Genomic DNA, 26,102 nt, shown 5'->3' with positions numbered 1-26,102 from the left:
ATATATATATATATATATATATATATATATATATATATATATATATATATATATTCTCATATAAAACAATTAGAATGTGAATAGGAATGATGTGTGTTGGAAATGTTGAAAATATGCCGCCATATTTACTCTACTCTAGGAAGTTGTAGCATTGAGAATGGGAGTAGTTTTTAACATTTATTCTGCCCTTTCAAAAACTTTTCTTTATGCCCATATATATATATATATAGTTGTATATATATGCTCAGAACAGGAGGACGACGCCAAAGCAAGAACTATGTCGCCATCGAAGTCACCATGCGCCGCCGCTGCTCCGACACCACATGCCAGCACGTGAGGCATATTCCAACGACTTCTCCAGCTGAAAATTGCACTGGTCAACTCGCCTTAGTGTGTAGGTTCTATCCATGAATGTTTTGTGGAGTTTTAGGTTGTATTCTGTACTTAGGCAAGGCGACCACATTAGGCATTCAGTCCCGATCGACCGGACGCCTAGGCAACGCCTTGATAACCTTGCATGATACGAGAAAATCTTTGACCGACCCAAAACAAACACAAAAAAAAAAAAAAGAGAAAAGAAAGAAACAAAAGTTGGATGGCCTATCAATTATGAATGTATTCATAGTCTAGGGTGAATAAAAAAAGAAGCATGATTAAGGGTTTATATATTCAGTTAATTTGCTAAGATATTAGTCTCTCTAGTATAGCACTATCAGATTCCGTCGAAGCAAAGAGATTTAAGTTCCAAAGTACATATCATGTGCTAGTAAAAGATGGCTGATGCTCTCCATTTCTGCTGCTTGGGGCTTGAGAGAGAGAGATTGAATTCACTTGCTCTTTTTGTTTTCTTTGGCGTAGTCGAAGATTAGTGCTTCAACATCTTTCCAAAACAGCCCCTCCACAAGAACTCCATCCTTGGTAAACCTGCAAGATTTATGCCAAATTAAACCTCATTATTTGTCTGGATTTTATATTATTTTGTTGGGGTGGGGGTTGGGTAGGAATCAAGAGAGAGAGAGGGGGACGGACCATTGTGTTACGCTCTTGGTAAGCTCCACTGGTGATTTTGCTGAGATTGACTGGGGATCTGCACTCGCTATTGTGAGTGTATACATATCCGAGAATCTAGGCAACTTCGAAGACACGACTAAGCCAGTACTGTTAAAAGATCCCTGTTAAAACGAGCAAATTAGCATATCCCTCCAATTTAAAAGAGTTTGTCATCCATGTACTGCCAACTTCAAAATCCTCCCTAGTGGTAAGTCATGCAAGAAACATAAGACAGAATATTCCAACTGAATAAAGGATAGAGGGCAAAAAAACACTAGCTCCCAAAACCTTTAAAAGTTCACACTGCCATTGTGATTTGTCTCAATATCCTGATGCAGCACAAGCTCCAGATAATGGGAAAATATGAGGCTCAACACGTATGTAATTACTAATTCTGAATTTCTGATTGGTCACACATTCTTCACTTACCCAAAAAATGGCAATGGACTCCGTGAAGGTGACCATTTATCAGCATCTAGTAGTGGAAGTGGAAAGTGTTTAAAACTTTAAATCTAATAAAAACACATAATGGACTCGACTCACTGTGATACAGTGCCATGACTATAGAGTTCAAATAGAAGTCTGCCTATGCATTGCTTAGCCAAGTGTAGGCACACGTCATTTCCAACTAGCAAATTAAAAAAACATAGGAATAACTCTTAATATGAAGACATTCTACTACATTAATGTCAATTTCAATTTACTCTCAGCCTAAGAGAGTGCACTAGTATGTAAACAACCCCCTAAATACAACCCAATTTTCAGCTCCAAAAAGATAAGAAAATTCGGGAGTTAAGCATGCCAGATGGCAACATGATGATACTTTACTAAAAAAATCTAGAAAGATATTCTAGAAAAAAACATGGTCAATTGAAAGATCACCAATACGATCTGATCCACAAATTCACTATAGAATAATGCCCTAAACTAAATGAAGAAAGTTCCTCAAGAAATTAAGAAAAGCAGCACATTTTCAGAAACGAGGATGGTAAATGCTACTCCATATTAATTAGGCTAGGAGGCAAGTTTGTGAAAACTATTGTATATCTGACACCACCATAAACTTGCAAAAGATGTCTAGAGGAAGAAATCTTATCAAGAGCTAGCAAGACAGATAAAAGGTTATAAGCCATCATTACTAGTTGCAATACTTGATAGACTGAATACCCCCATATACAGCATACCAAGTGTCAGGTTACGAACTAATTCCCAATTTAGTCCTTAAGACTATATTGGTATGTCACTTTTAATACATAAATATCAATTTGGACAACAAAAGGTGACAAAGTAGACAAAAAAGGTCATCTGTAAGGATTCCATTGTTAGGCCATTATCAAGCAATGTTGTCGAATTTCTGCCATAGCGGTGGCGCCACAGATCTGTTGTGGCGGGCCATGGTAGACATGGTGGCCATGGCAGATATGGTGGCTTTGAAAAAAAGGTGTTGAGCCATAGACCCAGCCCAGATTTGGGCCCATTTTTTTTTTATTTTAGATTTTTACTTTTAGCCCTAGCAGCCTTACAAGTTACTTGCAAGTTGCAACAATAGACAACGGCTCCAGCGATCTGCAACCTTGGCGAGCTCTGGTGACGTCCAGCAGCAGCTCCAGCCTCCAGTTCATCATCTGTAAGTTATTTGTTTTTCCTTTTGCTTTTTCTCTTTCTTTCTGAATCTGTTTCTGTTTTTATTTAACCCTTCGTATCCGTGTTTTTCTATTTCCTATTGTTATCTTTTAGATTATTTGTTGTAATGTTGTTATATTTGTGTCAAATTGTTTTTTCCAAGTAACTTCCTAATATTTTTTTTTTCTCTATTTGATTTTTTTCCTGATATTTTGCCCACTTTTATTCGTGATATAATGTCGTTCTTTTTTGTTGCAATTTTACCCACTGCCTACTGCCCACTTTATAATGGTTTTTCCCTTTCTCTGTTTTTGTCCACTGTTCCTTTCTCTTTTTGGTCTAGTAATTCATGATCTCTGTTTTTATTCCCTATTCTGTAGTTATGTATTATGTACATTTTTTAATTTAATTTTTCTATTTCGTTTTCATTCTCTTATGTTTCTTAATTTTTCTACAGTTTACAACCATGTCTACTGAACAAGAAGTTATTTCAAGGGCTAGTAACAGGATTGAGGAATCTGGAGGAGAAGAGGAAGAGGGATATGGTTCACTACTTCACTTAATAAAGAAGATGTTATCAATTTCTGCCTTTTTTAACTTCTTATATATAAAATATATAATATTTTATTTTATCCGCCACAGGCCACAACACCATCCATCATAACTTTATGGCAGATTTTTTGGCTATCCGCCTTCGGCCATTGATAACACTGTTATCAACCCTACTAGAAGAACCATTTTGTCCAATTTCTAATAGTTACGGACTTACGGGGCTACTATTCCACTGAAAATTGGATACAAGTGGTCGCATAAGTACTGAAAGTTGAAAAGAAATGGTCTTCCAACAACTGGAAATTGGACCAAAAATACCATTTGGTTAACAGAATCCTATGGTGAAATTCCACCATAGTCTTAGGACTAAAAGTAAAAATTAGTTCATGAGGTAAATGTTGGGAGAAACTGAGACACTATCATACAAAAAGATTTCTCAAAATAGAAAAATGTTCCTCTTAGTAAAAGAAGTTGTGCTACATTGATATCCAGCATGCATTTTAGAGTAGCAAGCGAAATATATTTCTGAATCATAATGGCTCACCAATATCCAAGGCAGCAAAAATACAGTTAAAATCATTGCCAGGCATAGAAGCAAATAAGGAGAAGACTGAAGTGTATAGTAACTTACAGCTGGAGGATAAGTGAATAGAATAGCATTCTTCTCCTTTGTGTACACAATCACTTGCAAAATCGCATTGAATATAATATACTTGCCATAGTCAAGATAAAACATATGAGATAGCCCAACCACACATACAGTGTTTGATCATTACAACAGAAATTTCTTCAAATCCTAATTTTAATCCTTTATTATAATTACCACTTTTCAGTCAAGCATATCAGAAAATAGAGGAAATGATGATCCATTTCGTAACCCCCTCCCCTTCCACACACACACGCACACACCTCTTTTTTTCTTTTCTTGATGGAGGAGAGAAATTATCAGAATTCAACTATTTCCTTGTTTTATTTCCCTTTTATATTGTCGGAGTATAGCTAATGTTTCAGTAATTGGTTTTCTCATTGATGAAAAAAAACACAAAGACCAGAAATAAAAGTCAAAATTGAGAAAGCAGGTTAAGAAAAGGATATAACACGATGCAGCCGAGGAGAAAATTCCGATTATCAGGGAATTTCTTGTTGTAGAACTGAGCGAAGAGAGCAATTGTGATAATAACGATCCCAAGCAACAATCTAATGTTGCTCAGCCTCACATCCTCAGTGTACCCCTTGCTCGTCACGATCTACGACATATAAAACCAAAAAAACACGAATTCAGAACCCAATTCACGCGAATTTCACACGCAGGAAGACATCAAAATCGATTGAAATCAGAGGCGAGGAAATGTAATTCAACCTCAGAAACGGACTCATCGAGGAGGTGCTTGATGGAGCCATGATCCAAAAGGTTGGCCTTTTTGGGGTTCTTCTTGTTGGCAGAAGCTGCTGCATCTCCCTTCTTGTCCTGCATTTTCGTAGGGTTTTTGTCGGGAGATCGATTTGATCAGTGTGCTGTGCGTGATCTGCGTTTGAAGCTCATACCATAGCTCGGAAAAGAGGAAGTTACGACTTCGACTTGACCAACTTCATGGGCCTCTAATGTTTTTGGGTCGCAGTCCATTAAATATTTGGGCTCAAAATATTAGGATCATAGTCTGAATTCCCACCCAATTGTATGAGACAAATTATGTTGTGTCCGAATCTACCTTATAATTTGGATTTGGGTCTATAATAATAAAATACACAATTTATATATTGTATGTTCACAATTTACATATTGAATGTTCACAATTTTATTCACAATTTAATACTAAATATTCACAATTTACCTATTGAATGTTCATAATATACATATTTAATGTTCACTATTTTATATACTAAATGTTCACAATTTACATATTGAATGTTCATAATTTAAATTGTGAACATTCAGTATGTAAATTGCGAATATTCAGTATATAAATGGTGTATTTTGATTTGGTCCACCTTACAATATGAATTTAGATGTATGGCATAATTATTTGTTGTATGAATCACAGTCTAAAAACATATAAAGTATTATTTTTTGAAGGCAAAAAATTGATAAGAAATATTGTAAAACAAAGACGCAGTGTTCGGAAATAAAATCAAACGAATACAAAGACAATTCCACATTCCTCAACAAACCCAATAACAAAGTAAATCAGAGGCCTAAATGTATTTTTCTATTTCTAATGCAGGTTTAGCGATAAATTGCCACAAGTGACAATCTAACAGTTCGATTGAGTGCGTTGAAATATTCGAAGCAAAACTTTAAATCTTCATCACATGCTATTACAATCATGTTCCCTTCCTCGTCCTTATACATGAACTTAAGGACCGTTCCTCTTGTCTTCAAGTGCCGAAAACGGCTTTTGACTGCAGCTTTCAATTCTTTCAGGAGTGGAAGGGCTAATTTGAATTTAACAAGGTCACCCATATGTTCCACTTTAACCCACATGTTGCTCGGACCTGCCTCATCAACATTGGCAGCAGGGATCGGACGATTCTCGGCCATGCCGCGAAGAGAATAGTAGCCGGAGGCGGTGAGAACAGTAATCGGACGAGCGTAGTAGGCAGTAATCAGACGAGCGTAGTAGGCAGTAATCGGACGAGCGTAGTAGGCAGTAATCGGACGAGCGTAGTAGGCAGTAATCGGACGAGCGTAGTAGGCAGTAATCGGACGAGCGTAGTAAGCAGTTATCGGACGAGCGTAGTAGGCGGCGGGGGAAACAGTCATCCCCGCATCTGTCCTTCCAGAACCCGCCGGCATAATGGTGGAGGAAAGCCGGAAAAGGGGAAGGGAAAGAGGGCGACGGCAACAGGGGGAGCAGGCGAGACGGCGAAACGAAGGCGGTGGGGAGAGAGGGGGACTTCATAAATTGAAATTTATAAAAAAAAAAAAAATAAATAAATTTCCTAAATTAAAAATAAGAAATCTGCTTAAATCTTTCAATTTACCTCTAAATAATTAAACTTCCTAAATTAATTCAAAAATATTGGGATGCCTTCCCTACCAAAAGATAAACTTTCTAAATTGAAATTTATACAAAAAAAGAAAAATTAAACTTCCTAAATTGAAATTAAGAAATATGGTGAAATCTTTCAATTTATTTCTAAATAATTAAACTTCCTAAATTAATTCAAAAATATTTGAATGTCTTCCTTATTAAAACTCTATGTATTTGAATTAGATTATAATTGGTTTTTGCCCAGAGATGACTAACCTTCATCCCAACTGTCAGCACACTAAGTGGTAGGGGACTGGCCAAATGGTTTGAATTAGATTATAGTCTCCCTTAATTCCCTCATTATATATATTTGTGTAATCTATATATTTGTAATTATCTTGTTCAATATTTCAATACAAACCATTCAATTCTCATCTTCCCTACCAAAAGATCATGCATGGCTTCCCTCTTTTGGAACACCAGCCTTCAATATTCATTTTTTTTTGAAGGTAAACGTAGCTATTTCATTAATTCATAACATAAAACGTTTACATCAATGATCAATGAAATGGTAAACCATTCCTTACAGTCAGACATAGAAACAACTTTTCTAACTATGCTATAGAAAACTTGAATCGCAGACTGTTTCATAACTATGAAGCTATGTTCCTTCAGGGACGTTAAAGCTTCATCAAAGATATGGGTCTTCGTCATCATTCTTTTTTGCTCGCCCAGGATAAGATCAACACTTGTCGAAACCAAGTTAAACGATTTATGCTAATGAAAATGAAAAGCTCGTGAAAGTAACGAGAGGAAAAATGCTCGTGAAACTAACGAGAGGAAAACACAATAATAGAGAAAATAAAAAGTGGGTAGAGTAAAAGTAGGGTTGAGAGTTCAAGACTACCAACACAAACCCCAATACCTACCTACTATTATTTTATTCATTTTTTAAGACAAAAAAAAATGATTTAGGAAAACAAAAATTTGAAACATGAAACGTTAGTCAGACAAGAACAAGAAAGATAATTGGTTAAAATGTCATCTCACATCATTAACTATATACACTGACCTTTCATAACATATATTGTAATCCACGAACTACTATATTTTTTTGCCTAAGATTTTTCACAGGTTGCCTACATTTATAGGTAATAATATGCTGATATGAATTTTTTTTCCTTTTTTTCACCTACCAACTTTGTCAACGACAATGTTCATGGCCTCCACAGCTGGCTTCGGCATTCAAGAGTCGAGGTTATGATAGATAAATTTATGAAATTTTGCATTAATTTAGGTTTTGATGTTGCCAATACAATTGAGTTTTATTCTATGAATTTATTATTGACTAGTTGTGTTGAACTTGGCCAATTCCAATATAAGTTAGGGTGCGTTTGGTTCGCACATGGGAATCGGAATCGGAATGGGTATCAAATACTTGGTAAGGGTAATAGGTTTTGGTGAAAGTATTTAGCATGTTTGGTAGTTGGGTGGAATGGGAATGATTATGAATAGTTGGGGAAGAAATGATGAAGGGAGATGAAACCCTTATTTAATAAGGGTATGGGCTTTGCCATTAATGGGGTATTCCAAACCCATAGTAGCATTCACAAAACCTATCAACCAAACACTAACAATCACTTTGATACCCATACCTTATGCCTAAACCCCCCAACCAAACACACCCTTAGTCTATTTAAGGGAATTATAGAGTATACACCATACATAGTAATTTCATGCTCTATCGGATAAAATGGTAAATAATTTAATTGTCTTATTAGATTGATTATTAGGTTCTCAAATCGGGTATTCCTAGTTCTTTTAGAGTTTATTAGGTCTTGATTGTTTGAATAAATGTCTTAAACATACAAATATTTAAGGCATGTGACTAACTTTGGACGCCATACGAAGTTGTCATATTGGAGAAAAAAACGAACCCTTAATTGATTGGCAATGTTAACCTAAAATCCATAATTAGTAATTGTTATTTATTCATATTCCTAGGTTTTTTTCATCTGATTTTTATTTTATATTCTGGTTCTTGATAATTTACTTGTTCACCTTCCTAACTTTTAATTCAATAATTTTGCATTTGAGTTGATCATTATCTTTGAAATTTGTAGCACTCAAGTGGCGCCAATAATCTGGAAGTAGAGAATGTAAGACAAGAAAATACGAGTAGTAAATAGCAAATGAAAATGAATTTTTCAATCACCAGAAAACAATAGAACTATAGGTACTTAAATACTACTGTATAAATAAAAAACTACCAGTAATTCCTTCTTTTTTTTAGTATTACTGACTCTGCTACAATGCATTATCGATTCATAATTACATTAACAGTGATACCTTAGGAATGGAACCAGTTTTACGCAACACCTTTGTTTTGCTCAGCTTTGTACTACAAAAAAGTTCATAAATAAAGCAACCTGATAATTACCCAGAATTAAATTATGTATGAACAGATACTACAATGTAATAGGGTCAATTGTATTTAAAAAAAAATTGAATTATTAGTTCATACTCTAAACAAAGTTTAGCCAAAATTTAAAAAAAAAAAAAAAAAAAAAAAAAAAAAAAAAACAAAAAAANATAATTACCCAGAATTAAATTATGTATGAACAGATACTACAATGTAATAGGGTCAATTGTATTTAAAAAAAAATTGAATTATTAGTTCATACTCTAAACAAAGTTTAGCCAAAATTTAAAAAAAAAAAAAAAAAAAAAAAAAAAAAAAAGCCTGAGACTAGTCAAAGGTTATCATGAGCATCAATCTAGGAGTAACTTTTTCCCAACTAACAAAAACCTCTTAAAGGTGTCATGTGTAACTTTCACTAAAAATCATGACCAAAAAGTCACAATTTGAGAACATGTGCTTCATTGCAAGCTGGTGACTTGAAAACATTAAGGATCAACACAAATAATGGCAAAAGGGTCATAATTGAAACAAATAATTCCAATCATAAAATAAAGCAGTTTTTTAAGCTGAAGTGAAAATTGTAGTACATACCATCTAATGCTACGATGTCCATGTGAACTTTAAAACATATTCAATAACTATAGAATAGGAAAAGAATGTGCATGTTTTTTGTCAAAATCCACAAAATAGATGTAACAAAAGTTTCAAAATTTCTTATTCTATAAAACTGATCATGTAAGGTCAAATTTTAAAATATTCCAACAGAAAACAAAGAACTGCTCAGGCTTATCACGGGGCGATGCCTAGGTGTCCTGTGGTGGAGATAGGACGGCTGGAAACATCACCTCGAGGCGGGCTTTGGCGTCCAAACTTGTAAACCCAACCCACTTTTTTTATTAAAAAAAAAAGGATATAACCATTACAACACTTAGGATTTGCTATGGGAAGAAAGAACTCAGAGAAAAGAAGAAAAACATGTTATACTCAAAACTCCAAAAAAAAAAAACAAATTAAAAAGATTTTACCTAGGCGTTGCCTAGTTGGTGACTTGATTCAGGTTGAATATGATTTAAATAATAAAACAATAAAAAAACAAACAAATTAAATGGGAGAAAAAAAAAAAAAACTGGCTGTGTCACGTGAAAAACAAAACAGAAAAGAATTTTTTTTCAAACAAAGATGAGAGTTGGTGTTAGATATCAAAATAAACGCAATAGCAAATGTATATATTATAACTTAAAATCTACTGTTTTCACAAATCAAACACATCAAGAACCCACACAGTAGAACTTATTACTGCAATTTAAAATTATGAAATATGTCTTCCTACCAAAAGATGATGGAATTCACCAAAACCAAATCACTGATTAATATGCTTGTAATAAAATGTAAGTAACAATCTAACTGGTTGATTGAGAGCCTTGGAATATTGGAAGCAGAGTTGTAGGTCTTCATCAACTGCTATTAGAATATTCCTCCCTTCCTCGTCCTTACATGTGAACTCAAGGAGACAAGGACCATTCCTCTGGTCCTCAGGTACGGAAAACGGATTTCGACTGCAGCTTTCAATTCCTTCATGAGTGGAAGGGGTAAATCGAATCTAACAAGGCGACCATATGTTCGACATAAAGCCACGGAACCGCCTCCTCAACCTTGACAGCAGGGATCATCGGAGGCCCCATGTTGCTCGGAGCCGCCTCCTCAACCTTGACAGCAGGGATCATCGGAGCGCGCGTGGCAGCAGGGATCATTGGAGCGCGCGTGGCAGCAGGGATCATCGGAGCGCGTGTGGCAGCAGGGATCGTCGGAGGCAGAGAAATCGGACTGGCAGGGGAGTGGTAGGCGGTGGGAGGACGAATGACGGCACCGGAGCAGGAGAAGGCGGAGGCGGAGGCGGGGAGAATAGTAATCGGACGAGGGTAGTAGGCGGCGGGGGAAACATTCATCTGCCGGCGTATAACCCTCGGCGGCGTTGGTGCGATCTCCGGCGGAGGCAATGCATTATTATGATTATCCATCTCAACAAGTTTTACTGATGGAAAGTAAATTCACAGGCTTTATTTATACAACAAGAAGAAGAATACACTCTAGCAAACTTCTAGTGAGATACCTCCCTTAAATCCTTTTTTTTTTGGGTCTCCTACTTTCATTCAAATTGGTTCTCCTTTTTATAAACTAATCAAATACAACTCATATAATGACTAAATAAGTTAAAGAAATTTGATAAAATCTTTCAATTTACTTCTAACTAATTAAATTTAACTAATAATTATAAAATTTCAATTAAAAAATATGCTATTAAAATTATATACTACATTAAATAAATTATATTGCATAAGTTTTAAAAAATTAACAAATGAAATTAATTTTCTTAAAAAAAAAAACTGTTTTAACTTCGTTGCATAGTAACTGGCTAACTGCTTGCTAATTGCTATGCAACGGCCATTAAAAACAAAACCAAAAAAAAAAAAAAATCAAAACTAAACAAAAACAATTCAGGGTCCGCACCTTCAATTCTTTTTTTTTTTTTTTTCAAAAAACTTTCATTATTTACATGAGAAAATTTCTCAAAAATACTTGATCCCTAACCATTAAAAAAACCATAACCTCTGCTTTTACATATGAAAAATCTCTCCCATCAAATTACTCATCGGACACAATCCTTATTATTATTATTATTATTATTATTATTATTATTATTATTATTATTATTATTATTAAATTAAATGTCTAACGCACAAGTCCACACTCCACAGCCCTTTAGATCGCAAATCCCTCCCCACAATATTTCCTTTGCAACAAAACAAAGGCGTAGAAAACGGTGAGACTCACAGGAAAAGAAAAACAATAAAGAAATTAGCGAAGTTGCCAAGTTGGTGTCATAGCATTGGTTTCGGACAATTAATTTAGAACTGGGACAGTTATTTTAAAGAGTTAATTTCATTTTTTTTCTTGTCGTAGATTTATAGATGATCGTATATTTTTAGTCTTTTTTATCATAATATTTATTTTTTGTCACAGTATTATTATGACATGATTATTGTTAGTCCTTTACTAACAAAATAATTTAAATATCGTTAAATACAATGTCATTTCAGTCTTTATTAATTATGAATTTTTAAAAAAACATAAACATAAAAAATATAGTGAGTCAACCTATTTTGTATAAAAAAAAAATCTAATTGTCCTTGTATTTAACGACATTTTAACGATTTAGTTGAAGGAGGACAAAAAATGGTCATGTCACAACACTACTAAGACCAAATAAGGATGTTCGGATAAAAATGACTAAAAGTGGACCGTCACCTATAAATCTAGGACCAAAAATAGAATTAACTCTATTTTAAAATTAGTCGACGGTAAGAGTCAAAGATTAAGAATCGATAATTATTAGATATGTCAATAAGGATGAATATGAAATATTAGATATGTTTTTTTCAAAATATAATAGACTCAGTAGTACTAAAAAAGGGATATGTTTTTCTCTTCCCTTGGCTTCAAAGAGATCAAAAGCAATGGAGATGAATTCTTTGATGGGTTAACTTGTTTTTTGACTCGAGTTTGTAATCTTTTTCATTATTGTTGTTGTTTTTCATTATTGTTGTTGTTGTTGTTTATGGTTTAAAAAAAACTTTAATTTTTAAGTTAAAAAATTTAGGTTGTGTGTTTTTAGTTTTTAAGATCCTTACTGGCCAACTCTTTCTAAAAAAAAATTATTTTACTCCGATTGGTAGTATTTTTAATTTCATTATTTTTAATTTGTGATTTAAAAAAGAGAAAAGTGCCAAATTATCCCCTGGACTTTTCACAAAAAGTCAATTAGGCCCATGAACTTTTTAAAAGTGCAATTAAACACATCAACCCACCATTTTAGGGCATCTAACCCCATTAGCCGGTTACCTCTAAGGTAATTGCCGGTAAATGCCACTGTGGCATGCCTAATAAGCTTTCTTTTAGTTTTTTTCTTGCCACATAAGTAAAATAAATAAATTAAGTTAAAGAAAATAAAATCAGACGGTGGTGAAGTGAATGTAGGGCTTTCTAATACATTTTCCGGCGATACTCAGGTAATGGTCATCCTTAGAGCAGTGGCAGTTAAACATGAAATCCAAATCTTGCAGTTGAACATGAAATCCAAATCTCCTGGTATGCGTTTTCAAGATTAATTAATTTGTAGTTGAACATGAAATCCAAATTTCAGGACGAAAACTTCGTCAGGGAGACTTGAGTTAATTCCATTTTTGGTCATAGATTTATAGGTGACATTCTACTTTTAATCCTTTTTTATCAGAACATCCACTTTTAGTCCTACTATTATTGTGACCTGTCCAGTTTTAATCCCCCGTCAACAAAATTGTTGAAATTTCGTTAAATACAAGGATATTTATATCTTTTTTATACAAAGTAGATTGACACACAATGTTTTTTATACTTATTTTTTTTGAAACAATCCATAATTGAAGATCAAAATGCGTTGTATTTAATGAAATTTAAACTATTTTGTTGATAGAGGACCAAAAATGGTCATGCACTCATGCCACAATAATACTAGGACCAAAAGTGAAAGTTTTAATAAAAATGGACTAAAAGTGGACTGTCACCTATAATTCTAGGACAAAAAATGGAATTAACTCGGGAGACTTGCTTTGGCGGCTTTGTTAGACGATTTTTTTTCTTTCTTATTTTGTTAAATGAAAATCATCGTTTACATCATTCCTCCAGAACTTTGTAAATACAGATTTACAAGCAAAGCGAACTACTGTACAGATAACCGAAACGGACAAACAATCACGCAGATCAAACTTAAAGTAACACCAAACACCATAGTAGAAGGACACTAACATGATCTAAAATCTTACAGATCCAGGGGAGAAACATTAATTACGTGACACTCATGCTAGATTAGCTCCTCCAGATTCCACCATCGCCTCCCCTAGAGTACCGCTTACCTCTGCTGTAGCCACCGCCGCTATAACCACCATCCCTGCGGCCATAGCCCCATTGGCGCCACCCTCACGACATCCACCACGGAAACAACCACCGCGACCACCGCTTCCGCGAGACTGTGCCTTGTTAACTGTTATGTTACGCCCATCAAGGGACTGGCCGTTCATCCCCTCGATAGCATCACTCATTGGTTGCTAACGAAGCCAAAACCTCTGGATCTCTGGTCTTTGATTCGAGGACCTCGCCGAAGGAAGATAACGCATCATGGAGAGAGCTTTCGATGGTGGCCAAGGCCAAACCACCGTGGCGAGAAAAAAACTAAAAGAAAGCTTATTAGGCATGCCACATTGCCACAGTGGCATTTACCGGCAATTACCTTAGAGGTAACCGGCTAACGGGGTTAGATGCCCTAAAATGGTGGGTTGATGTGTTTAATTGCACTTTTAAAAAGTTATGGGCCCAATTGACTTTTTGTGAAAAGTTCAGGGACTAATTTGACCCTTTTCCCTTTAAAAAATATATGTTGTGTGTTTGTTCTTTGTTCTAAGTTTCAGGGATGAAGATGAAACCTTTATTTGTCAAATATAGGAAAGCTTTAGGGGTAACTCTTCTTTATGAAGGAGAAGATATGTTCATTTTTGCTTTTAGAATAATCTTAATTACATGTTAAACACTTAATTTATGAACCTTTATCTTAGCTTTAAGTTTATTTGGCTACATTTCACATATTATAAAGATAAAATAATGTTAAAATTGCTTGAAATGATATATTAAAGTTAATAGATTATGTACCTACAAGTATAAGTTTATGTACCTACAATTAATTTTTTATGTACATGTTCCAAAGATGATTGTTGACCAAACAAAAGAAATAAAAAAGGAAAGAAAAAAAAAAGTTGTGCTAATCTATGTCTATACTATATATAAAAGTAAAATTCTTCTATTTCAATTTTTCGCCCAAACGTTTTTTGTAGTCAATTAATTACATATTTTATTGGTCAAATAATTAATGAAGAGTATTTTGTAAGAAAATGTAAAATGAAAATTAACTAATATCTATTAATTGGTAATATTGTTTCTATATTCACGTATCAATCAATAGTGCAATTTAAGATTATGAAATATGCCTTCCTACCAAAAGATGATGGAATTCACCAAAACCAAATCACTGATTAATTTGCATAACTACTCGATTTTTCTATTTCTAATGCATAAGAAGTAAATTCAATTTTTCTATTTCTAATAAAATGCCTCAAGTAACAATCTAACTGGTTGATTGAGAGCCTTGAAATATTGGAAGCAGAGTTCTAGGTCTTCATCATCTGCTATTACAATCCTGTCCCCTTCCAGGTCCTTATGCGTGAACTTAAGGAGCATTCCTCTGGTCCTCAGGTACCGAAAACGGATTTTGACTGCAGCTTTCAATTCCTTCATGAGTGGAAGGGCTAATTTGAATTTAACAAGGTAACCCGTATGTTCGACATAAACCCACATGTCGCTCGGATCCGCCTCCTCAACCTTGACAGCTGTGATCATCGGAGGCCCAATGTTGCTCGGAGCCGCCTCCTCAACCTTGACAGCAGGGATCATCGGAGCGCGCGTGGCAGCAGGGATCGTCGGAGGCAGAGAAATCGGACGGGCAGGGGAGTAGTAGGCGGTGGGAGGACGAATGCCGGCACCGGAGTAGGAGAAGGCGGAGGCGGAGGCGGGGAGAATAGTAATCGGACGAGGGTAGTAGGCGGCGGGGGAAACATTCATCTGCTGGCGTATATCCCACGGCGGCGTTGGTGCGATCTCCGGCGGAGGCAATGCATTATTATGATTATCCATCTCGCCAAGTTTTACTGATGGAAAGGAAATTCACAGGCTTTATTTATACAACAAGAAGAATACCCTCTAGCAAACTTCTAGTGAGATACCTCCCTTAAATCCTTTTTTTTTTTTGGTCTCCTACTCTCATTCAAATTGGTTCCCTTTTTATAAACTAATAAAATAAAACTCATATAATGACTAAATAAGTTAAGAAATTTGATAAAATCTTTCAATTTACTGCTAACTAATTAAATTTAATTAATAATTATACAATTTCAATTAAAAAATATGCTGTTAAAATTATATACTACATTAAATAAATTATATTGCATAAGTTTAAAAAAAATTAACAAATGATATTAAATTTTTTTTTAAAGAAACTGTTTTAACTTCGTTGCATAGTAACTGCTTGCTAATTGCTATGCAACGGCCATTAAAAACAAAACAAAAAAAAAAATCAAAACTAAACAAAAACAATTCAGGGTGCGCACCTTCAATTCCTTTTTTTTTTTTTTTTTTTTTTTAAAAAACTTTCATTATTTACATGAGAGAATTTCTCAAAAAAAACTTAATCGCCAACCATTAAAAAAAACATAACCTCTGCTTTTACATATGAAAAATCTCCCCCATAAAATTACTCATGGGCACAATCCTTCATCTTATTATTATTATTATTATTATTATTATTATTATTAATTAATTAATTAAATGTCTAACGCCCAAGTCCACAGCCCTTTAGATAGCAAATCCCTCCCCACAATATTTCCTTTGCAACAAATCAAAGGCGTAGTAAACGGTGAGACTCACAGGAAAAGAAAAACAATAAAGGGTATGTTTTTCTCGTCCCTTGGCTTCAAAGAGATCAAAAGCAATGGGGATGAATTCTTTGCTGGGTTAACTCCTTTCTTGATTTGGGTTTGTAATCTTTTTCATTATTGCTGTTGTTGTTTATGGTTTTTTAAAAAATAAATTTTAATTTTTAATTTAAAAAATTTAGGTTGTGTGTTTTTAGTTTTGAAGATTCATACTGGCCAACTCTTTTTTTTTAAATTATTTTACTCGGATTGGTAGTATTTTTCATTATTTTTAATTTACGATTTAAAAAATATACATTATGTGTTTATTGTTTATTCTACCGAATTACAATTCGTTTCCCACTAATTTCTTCCTCCGAGTCCCAACCAAACGCCTGTAATAGTTTTGTTACTCTGACTCTTGGCCCAATTGATGTTATCTGTCACTTGACCCAGCCCAATAACAATATTATCCCATTTTCACCGCGCTCTCACGTTTCCACGTCTATTGATATTATCATGTGGGGTCCACGATTCCGATTTTACCTAATCCATTTTGTTGAGGCGTTATAATGTTTCCTCTTCTACCCTCCGCTTCACACCTCCACGCTCGCGTCACCGGACCGCCATGGCCACCGCAGGCGCTCGACCTCCGGCGAAATCCTACGACGTCGACGTCACCGTCGTCTCCGCCAAGCACCTGAAGAACGTGAACTGGCGTCACGGCGATCTCAAGCCCTACGTCATCCTCTGGATTGATCCTGACCGCCGTCTCGCCACTAAATCGGACGATTCCGGCTCGACAAAACCCGTCTGGAACGAGCGATTCGTTCTCCCTCTCACGCTGCCGCCGCAGGAATCGCTGCTCACCGTCGAGATCTTCCACTCCGTCCCCTCCGAAACCCCCAAGCCGCTGGTAGGTACGCTTCGGATTCCGCTCAAGGACCTGGTCGACTCGGGCGAGTCAACTCAGCTGAGAAATTTCGAGCTCCGCCGCCCCTCCGGTCGTCCTCAAGGTAAGATCCGACTCAAAATCGCCGTCCGGAAGATCCAGGAATACCAGATTCCTCCTCCAGCTAGCTACTATTACTCATCCGCACCTCCGCCGCCGGCTACACGCGACTACGGAGCGTACAATCCCGCTCCGTACAGCTCACACGCGCCTCCACTACCTCCAACTACCTCGCCGCCGCCTCCTCTCCCTCCGCCGCACACTTATCCCTACGGCGGATACAGTGATCCGTACTACCCCTGTTACTACTCCCAACCACCGCCGCCTCCACGGCCGTGGCAATCCGCCGCGCCAGGACCGAGCGCCCCGGTGGATTATGCACCGTATGATCACAAACGCAGCGGGAAGATGGGAGCGGGAGCGGGATTGGCTGCCGGAGCTGTGGCCGGAGCCCTAGGAGGACTAGCATTGAACGAAGGTTTAAAATATGAAGAGGAAAAGATTGCAGAGAGAACAGAGAGTGACATTGCTGCAATGGATGATTACGGTAAATACCAGCATACAAAGTAATCAATTCCATACTATGATATGATATGATTTTATGCATTGTAATGTATATACAACTCGCTTATCATCAATGTTGTGTGTTCCTTAATATGCATGATAGTATCCAATAAAGTAAATTCTTGAATTGCATCCATCCATCCATCCCTCAAGAAAAATGAAAATGTAGCTTTGTATAACCCATTGCAAATGGAAGCTAGCTAGCTTGCTCGTGTTCTTGAGTTAAAGAATCTTCAATGTCATTATACTAATTCTTGTGTGAGTGAACAGAGTATTTGCAGTAAGTTAGCAGAAGTCTGGTGATGTTATACAGTAGACCCTCATTCACACAGCTCTATCTGGAGCATGGTCCAAATACGATTATCACATGAAAATGTAATAGACTTGAAAAATGATATTTTAATATTGTCAAAACGAAACTAGTGTGTGCAAAATAAAATTAAAAAACTGGTGCATTAATGTATAATGTCAAATGAACTTTAGTAGAATTAAAAAGGATACTTTAGTATTGTTATAATAGGGTTGCACTCTCCTGCGAACTCTCGCCCAGGTAGGAAATGAAATGAGAAAACGCTTCACAGTTGTCCACGTGTCCAGATCAATGAATCAGATGCAATTTTAAAAAAATGACACGGTGGCATTTTCGTAAATAACTGGAACTTTGGTGCACTTAGTTTCACTTACAAGTGCACCTAGTTTCACTTAAAAGTGCACCTAGTTTTACTTACAAGTGCACCTATTTTCGCACTTATTTTCACTTACAAGTGCGAGTAATTTACCTTGTTAATATTCATACACCTATTTTCGCAAATATTTTCACTTACAAATGCAAGTAATTTACCTTGTTAATTTTCATGCACCTGTGTGCAACCTAGGTGCACCTAGTTTTAACATAGGTTGCACCTAGTTATAACATTAGGTGCACCTAGTTATAACATTAGATGCACCTAGTTATAACATTAGGTGCACTTAGTATTGATGTTCACTGTACAATTCACTTGCACCTGTAATACATTTTACTTGCATCTGGAATACATTTTACTTGCACCTGTAATACATTTTACTTGCATCTGCAATACATTTTACTTGCACTTGTGCAAGTAATTTACTTTGTTAACACTTATGCACCTGGTTGCAACCTATGTGCACCTAGTTATAACATTAAGTGCACCTAGTTATAACATTAGGTGCACATAATATTGATGCTCATTGTACAATTTACTTGCACTTGTAATACATTTTACTTGCACGTGTGCACCTATTTTCACTTGCAGGTGCAAGTAATTTACCTTGTTAACATTTATGCACCTGGGTGCACCTATGTGCACCTAGTTATAACATTACGTGCACCTAGTTATAACATTACATGCACTTAGTTATAACGTTATGTGCAACTACATTCCAGACACGTGGCGCGCTGTGATTCGTTCGCAGTTCTCTCCTGGGCGGCCAGTACGCACCTGAACGCGATCCTGTTATAATAAAACTAACAAATGTGGAAAATGAAACTAAAAAATAGAACTTATACAATAATATATATTGTCAAATGAACCTGGGGTGTAATTAAAATTATACTTTAATGTTATTATTATTATAATTAAACTAGTGTGTGTGAAAAATAAGATTAAAAAAAGTAGAGCTCATGCAATACCGTATATTGTTAAATGAAATTGTAGTAGAATTAAAATGATATTATAGTGTTTCTATAATGAAATTAATGTGCGTAGAAAATGAAATTAAAAATTAGAACAATATTGTCAAATGAAATTGAATTGTAATTAAAATAATAGGGAAAATGGTCAAATAAGCCCTCAAACATTATCCAAAAGTGCAATTAGGCCCTCGAATATTCAAAAAGTTCAATTAAACACACAAACTTACCATTTTGAGTCATTTAAACCCATACGACCTGTTGCTGAAGGTGACTAACCGGTCATAATTATTCCGGCGGCCGGCGCCGGAATTTCATCCCCAAAATGGTCGGTCGTCTTCTTCAATGGAGAAGACGACTGGCCTGTTCGTCTTCTCCAACAATTGGAGAAGACGAACGACCCGTTGAGGAGAAGACGAAGACCGTTCGTCTTCTCCTCCCTGGAGAAGACGAACCAGTGTGTTCGTCTTCTCCAGTACTGGAAAAGAAGACGAACCTTCTCCAGTACTGGAGAAGACGAACCAGTGTGTTCGTCTTCTCCAGTGGAACATGCCGGTCGTCTTCTCCAATTGGAGAAGACGATCGGCCATTTTGGGATGAAATTCCGGCGCCGGCCGCCGGAATGTTCGCCGGAATAATTATGACCGGTTGGTCACCTTCAACAATAGGTCGTATGGGTTTAAATGACTCAAAATGGTAAGTTTGTGTGTTTAATTGAACTTTTTGAATCTTCGAGGGCCTAATTGCACTTTTGGATAATGTTTGAGGGCTTATTTGACCCTTTTCCCAAAATAATACAACATCGTTTTGTTTTATGATTTATGTTGCTATACGACCACGGTAAAATTTGTCGCCATTGCTCTATTGGGCTAGGCATTCTTGACAGTCCAAAAGAATAAATAATAAGGTAAAAGAACGGGTGTGGAATTGGGCTTGAGGTTTTTACTTTGAATACATATTTTCTCTTCTTTAAGTGCATATGTTCAGTTTCAGTACTTAGTTTTTTCCTTTGAGGAGTGTAAATCTTTATAACTTTAAGTAAAAAATTAGCCTTCAAGTGTACATTTCTGTGTCTTTAAGTGCATATTTTTGTGCATTCAAGTTCATATTTATGGGTCAATGTTTATTATATGCTTTGCATTCTTTTCAATAATTTATAACTAATTTTTTAATTAAATTTGTGAGATTTACAAACAATTTGTATGGACAATTGTTTCAATAACACTTAAGTTGAATAAATTTCATTTTTGCTACTATAAATTGTTTCAATTGACCAATTTATGCCTTCGAGTGGAGAATTTTGACTTTCAAGTGCATATTTTTGTACCTACAAGTGCACAATTATGGGCAAGTGTTTATTATATGTTTTGTCTTCTTTTAAATAATCTATAACTAAATTTTTAATAGTATTTTTAAGATTTAATTTACAAACGATTTGTTTATGGTCAATTGTTTCAATAACACTTAAGTTGAATAACTTTCCTTTTTGGTACTATAAATTGCTTCTATTGCACATCTTTTGGTACCATCTAAGGTATTAAGAAATTTTGGATGCATAACTGTTTTGTTATCATCCTTATCATTATCAGCATATATTATATCCTTTATCTTAAAGTTAAACAAACACAACCTATATAATATAAAGTTAACATTATATTTCATAAAGGATAAAAAACATATAAATTTGAGAAAGATGTTAGGGAAGAATTTTACCGTGAGAAAATATATAAAATATATAAATACATAAAATATATATAAAACATAGTATGCTCATATATTAATTTCTTCATAAATTTATTTATTTTTAATAGATGAATATTCTTTTCTATCTGAACAACTGTGTGTTATAGAATCTGATGCAAGATTACCATTTAAGTTTCAAAGATGACAGTTTCTTGCAATGTTATTGATGATTATAAACAAGAATCAAAGCCGTCCAACCGGTGGCTAGTCTTGGACCCGTCAGCGGTGGAATCAAAGCCGGAGAAGCCGGTGGAGGAGTTTGTAACGGTTCGTAATAATGAGGTTTTAACTCAGCATTTAATGTTGGGTAAGGGGGTTACTGGGTCCTCTAATGATGGGGTGAATCATTTAAGGAGTCATTATGGGGCTAATAATGAGGGAGTAAATGTTGATACTGATAGTGAAGGAGTGGTGGTTGTTGAACAGAAGCGGCGAAGGGTGGGGTCTGAGAGTGGTTTACGTGATGCTAACGAGGGTGGATCACATCCCATGGTTGTCGATGGTCAGTTCTTGAGTGTAACTGATGAGGTGGGTCCTGGTTTCCAGGCCCACCGGGCCCAATGAGTTGCCTAAGTTGGAACTGCAGGGGGTTGGGAAACCCTTTGGCAGTTCATGTTTTGTTGGGTTTTGTGAAACATCATAAACCTGACATCTTATTTCTTTCTGAAACTTTGAGTGGGTCTGAGCGTATGGAGAGAGTGAGAGTTCAATTACAGTTCGAGAATTGTTTTTCTGTGAGTGTTCAAGGTCGGAGTGGGGGTTTAGCTTTGCTGTGGAATGGCGGTTTGGATGTGGAGGTGGTGGGATACTCTAACCATTACATTGATACATTGGTGTCTTTCGGGGCGTCTACTCCGAGGTGGCGATTTACAGGTTACTACGGCAGCCCGGAAAGGAACCGGAGACATCATTCCTGGGATTTATTACGGTACTTATCTTCTCTTTACACTCTACCGTGGGTTTTGATGGGGGATTTTAACGATTTATTATGGGATTGGGAGAAAGTGGGGCGGGTTCATCATCCTGCGTGGTTGTTGAGGGGGTTTCGGGAGGCAGTGAGTGAGAGTGGTTTGACTGACTTTGGTTTTGAAGGGTGTCAGTTTACTTGGGAAAGGGGGAGGGGAACAACACGATGGGTTCAAGAGAAATTAGACCGTATATTAGTCTCGGGTAATTGGCGGGATTTGTTTGGGGAGGCTCGGGCATGGTCTATTGAAGGGAGTTGTTCGGATCATATGCCACTTTTGCTAAAAGTGGCGCAAGGGAGGGGTTGGCGTGGGAGACGTAGGTTTAGATATGAAAATGCATGGGGCTATTATGATGGATGTAGGAGGGCTGTGGGAGAGACGTGGAATGGTTTGAGAGGCTATAATATTTTGCGTAAACTTAGTTCTTGTAATGAGGCTGCATGGCGGTGGGATAGGCAGACTTTTAAGGGTGTTGATGCGGAAATTAAATCCTGCTGTCAGGAGATGAGCCGACTTACGAGTTTTAGGGGTGGTGGGTACGGCAATGATTTTAGTGTGCTGCAACGTCGGTATTTTTCACTTTTAAAAGTTCAGAGTGATGGGTGGCGGCAACGAGCGAAAGAGTTATGGTATACGGGGGGCGATGTTAATAGTCGATTTTTCCATAATTCAGTTAACGGGCGTAGGAGGAGGAATTCTATCCGAGGGGTGAGGGGTGTGGATGGGAATATGATTTCTGATGAGAAGGGTATGGGGGTCGTGGCTGTGAGTTATTTTTCCAGCTTGTTTGCGGCGGAGGAGGGAAATGGTAGACCAGTGTTAGATTGTGTGGAGAGGAGGGTGTCAAGTGAGCAGAATGGGGAGTTATTGAGGGACTTTTCTCATGAGGAGGTTCGAGCCGCGGTATTTGCGATGCATCCAGATAAATCCCCGGGGCCCGATGGTTTATCTCCTGCATTTTTTCAGACTCATTGGCCTCTTTTGGGAGATGAGGTAGTTTCCTTTTGTCAATCTTTCTTACAATCTGGTTGCTTGCCTGCAAATGTCAATGATACTCATATTACCTTGATCCCAAAAATTAAAAACCCTCAATTCATGTCTGACTTTCGGCCTATATCGTTATGTAATGTACTATATCGTATTTTAGGGAAAGTCTTATCTATGCGTCTTCGGGTTTTGCTTGATTCTATTGTGTCACCGGCTTAGAGTGCGTTTATTCCGGGTAGATCTATAATTGATAATATTATGATTGCTTATGAGTCTAGTCATGCGCTTCATAGGGGTCAGGGTATGGGAGGTGGTTCGGTGGCTTTAAAAGTTGATATGAGCAAAGCTTATGATCAGGTAGAGTGGGGTTTCTTGGGGGCTGTTTTGCTGAAATTGGAATTTAGTGATAGGTGGGTGAGCTTGATGAATGAATGTGTGAGTACCGTTAAGTATAATGTTTTGGTGAATGGGCGAGAGTGGGGTCCTATAATTCCTACGAGGGGGTTACGTCAGGGTGATCCTCTATCTCCTTGTCTTTTTATCATTATCGCTGAGAGTCTGAGTGCTATGTTACGGGTCCATGAAGGGGTGGGTGCTTTGCATGGTGTTCGGGTGGCGAGGAATGCTCCCTCTATTTCCCATTTATTTTTTGCTGATGATTGTTTGTTCTTCTTTCGGGCAAATAATTTAGAAGCGAGGCTTATTAGAGAGGTTCTGAGGGAGTATGGGGAAGCTAGTGGACAACGGGTGAATTACGATAAAACTTCTATTGTTTTTGGGAGACAGGTGAGTAGGGAGGATAAGGAGGTTGTATGTGGGGTTTTGGGTGTACATGTACAGCAGGGTCGTGGGCGGTATCTTGGTTTGCCGGGTCTAGTGGGTCGTAGAAAACGAGAAGTGTTGGGGTTTATTAAGGACAAAGTTAGAGCTCGAATCAATCAGTGGGGGAATCGGTTCTTATCTCGGGGGGNGGGGGGGGGGGGGGGAGACGTTTTGCTAAAAACAGTTCTTCAAAGTATTCCCAATTACGCTATGAATGTGTTTCTTCTCCCTAAGACTCTTTCAGGTGAGATTGAGCGCTTAATGAATTCCTTTTGGTGGGGTTGTGAGCAAAGAGGGAGTTCGAGTATACGGTGGAGTACTTGGGGTGCTTTATGTAAACCTAAGAGGTTTGGGGGTATGGGGTTTAGGTTGGTGAGAGAGATGAATTTGGCCATGTTGGGGAAACAAGGGTGGAACTGTTTTCAAATCCAAATGCTTTGGTTACCGGGGTGTTTAAAGCTCGCTATTTTCCTAATTGTTCCTTTTTGGATGCGGGTTTGGGTTCGAATCCTTCTTTTGTTTGGTCTAGCATAAGGGAATCTCAATATTTGATTCGGGTGGGATCTCGGGTGTGTGTTGGGGATGGTTCCACGATTAATATTTGGGGAATGCCATGGTTACCGGACTCTTGTGATCCTTATATATCCACTCCTGAAATAAGTTACTTGGGCAATCCTTTTATAAATTCTCTTTTTGTTACAAACACTTTGAAATGGGATACTCAGGTGGTTAGAGACATTTTTAACTCTAGGGACGCTCATTTAATTCTGAGTTTGCCTACATCTAATAGACCGGTGGGGGATTCTTGGTTTTGAGGGGAGGATTTGTCTGGCCAATACTCTGTTAAATCTGCATATCGTGTTTTAACGGAGCGGTTGAGGGAGGTGGATGAGGTGAGTTGGGGAGGGATGTGGAAGTGGGAGTTGCCTCCAAAGATAAAGTGTTTCTTTTGGGCATTATGTTCTAACCGTTTACCTACTAAAGATATGTTGGCTATCAAACAGGTGCATTGTGATCTTGTTTGTCCACTGTGTGGTTTGTTCCCGGAGTCCTCGGTTCATTTGTTTGCGAACTGCAATTTTATTCATGCATGCTGGTGTGAGTTGAATACATGTTGGCGAATGGAGTCTGTGGACTGCCTTGATACTTGGATTGCTGATATGTGGTTGTCTTTGCCAAAGGATGTGATTATTCAGGTTATTGTGATTTGTTGGGCTGCATGGGAAAATAGAAACAATATGGTTTTTAATCAACATTGCATGAATCCCAAGACCATGGTGGCTACTGCTTTGATGTATTACAATGATTGGTTGAGAATTCGGTCGGCAACTACTAGTTCTATTTTATCTCAAAACAGTGTGGTTTGGTCCAAAAAATGGCAGCCTCCCATGCATAATTTTTTAAAGGTAAATGTGGATGTGGCTTTGGATTTTACAAGGAAAAGAATGGGGTTTGGGTGGGTAGTACGGGGTGAGGGAGGGGTGGTTAATGCCATGGGTTGGAGAGTAGAAGAGGGAGTTTTTTCAGTTCACGAGGCGGAGGCTGTGGGGGTGCGGGAGGTTTTAAGTTGGGTCAAGCAGAAGGGATGGTCTCGGGTTATTGTTGAGACTGATGCTCAGGTTGTTTCAAAGGCTGTGTATGATGGTGGACGCAGTGGCCCTTTTGGTTTGATTATTGAAGATATTCGATCTATTTTACATCACTTGGATTTGGTTGTTGTTCATTTTGTGAAGAGGGACGCAAATATGTTAGCACATGCTATTGCGAAGAGTTCTTTAGATGACTCGTGTATAGATGTCGTTGATTATTTTGATTGTATTCCTCGTTTTATTTCTTGTATTGCTCGTTTGGACCTTGTGGAGGATTAATATATTCGATTTGCCTGGTTTTAAAAAAAAAAAAACAAGAATCAAGGACAAACTTTGTCACATGTTTGACTCTTTTTAAAGAAATCCGTCTTTAACCATGGTCAAATATGTAGATGTATCTATATAGGGTGAGTAGTCGACATAGACTTAAAATCTTGATATGTAGTGATTTTTAACAATGTTGTAATTTTACTACAAATGTTGTTTATCATGAAGTGTTTAACAATTTTTACACAATATGAAATATGTTATTCATGATCAAATGTCATATATTTCTTATTTATTATTTCTATAAAATTTATTATATTTTGTTTACTTCAGTTTTTTTTAAAAAACTAATTTCAGTAACAATAAAATTTTAAAAGTTTTTTTTCC

At 36.8% G+C, this 26,102-nt stretch overlaps 3 protein-coding genes across 3 annotated transcripts; 2 read left to right on the top strand and 1 right to left on the bottom strand.

The window, feature by feature from the left end:
* Positions 1 to 581: 581 nt before the first annotated feature.
* Positions 582 to 4,769, bottom strand: LOC116019019 (probable signal peptidase complex subunit 2). The gene is made up of 5 exons (XM_031259085.1): positions 4,586 to 4,769; positions 4,321 to 4,472; positions 3,857 to 3,938; positions 1,030 to 1,172; positions 582 to 924 (listed from the first exon to the last, which is right to left on the bottom strand). Exons 1-5 carry the CDS (start codon positions 4,697 to 4,699, stop codon positions 828 to 830), a joined length of 588 nt encoding a protein of 195 aa, XP_031114945.1. The 5' UTR covers positions 4,700 to 4,769; the 3' UTR covers positions 582 to 827.
* An 11,985-nt stretch (positions 4,770 to 16,754) lies between these two features.
* LOC116019179 (protein SRC2 homolog) lies at positions 16,755 to 17,826 on the top strand. Its single transcript, XM_031259322.1, has one exon. It carries the CDS (start codon positions 16,801 to 16,803, stop codon positions 17,692 to 17,694), a length of 894 nt encoding a protein of 297 aa, XP_031115182.1. The 5' UTR covers positions 16,755 to 16,800; the 3' UTR covers positions 17,695 to 17,826.
* A 7,154-nt stretch (positions 17,827 to 24,980) lies between these two features.
* On the top strand, positions 24,981 to 25,727 carry LOC116019649. Its single transcript, XM_031259933.1, has one exon. It carries the CDS (start codon positions 24,981 to 24,983, stop codon positions 25,725 to 25,727), a length of 747 nt encoding a protein of 248 aa, XP_031115793.1.
* The last annotated feature ends 375 nt before the right edge of the window (positions 25,728 to 26,102 follow it).

This window comes from Ipomoea triloba, chromosome 5 (genome assembly GCF_003576645.1).
Source record: "Ipomoea triloba cultivar NCNSP0323 chromosome 5, ASM357664v1".
Classification (NCBI taxonomy): domain Eukaryota; kingdom Viridiplantae; phylum Streptophyta; class Magnoliopsida; order Solanales; family Convolvulaceae; genus Ipomoea; species Ipomoea triloba.
The sequence above is the reverse complement of the archived record's forward strand: the minus strand, read 5'-3'. Positions and strand labels throughout refer to the sequence as shown.

Excerpts from the sequence above, each read along its gene's own strand:
- LOC116019019 (XM_031259085.1), bottom strand. The coding sequence starts at position 4,699 with ATGCAGGACAAGAAGGGAGATGCAGCAGCTTCTGCCAACAAGAAGAAC. Across the intron at positions 1,173-3,856 it reads TATTCACTTATCCTCCAGCT|GGATCTTTTAACAGTACTGG; the intron begins GTAAGTTACTAT and ends TCGTTTTAACAG. Across the intron at positions 925-1,029 it reads ACCAAGAGCGTAACACAATG|GTTTACCAAGGATGGAGTTC; the intron begins GTCCGTCCCCCT and ends TAAATCTTGCAG.
- LOC116019649 (XM_031259933.1), top strand. The coding sequence starts at position 24,981 with ATGGAGTCTGTGGACTGCCTTGATACTTGGATTGCTGATATGTGGTTG.
- LOC116019179 (XM_031259322.1), top strand. The coding sequence starts at position 16,801 with ATGGCCACCGCAGGCGCTCGACCTCCGGCGAAATCCTACGACGTCGAC.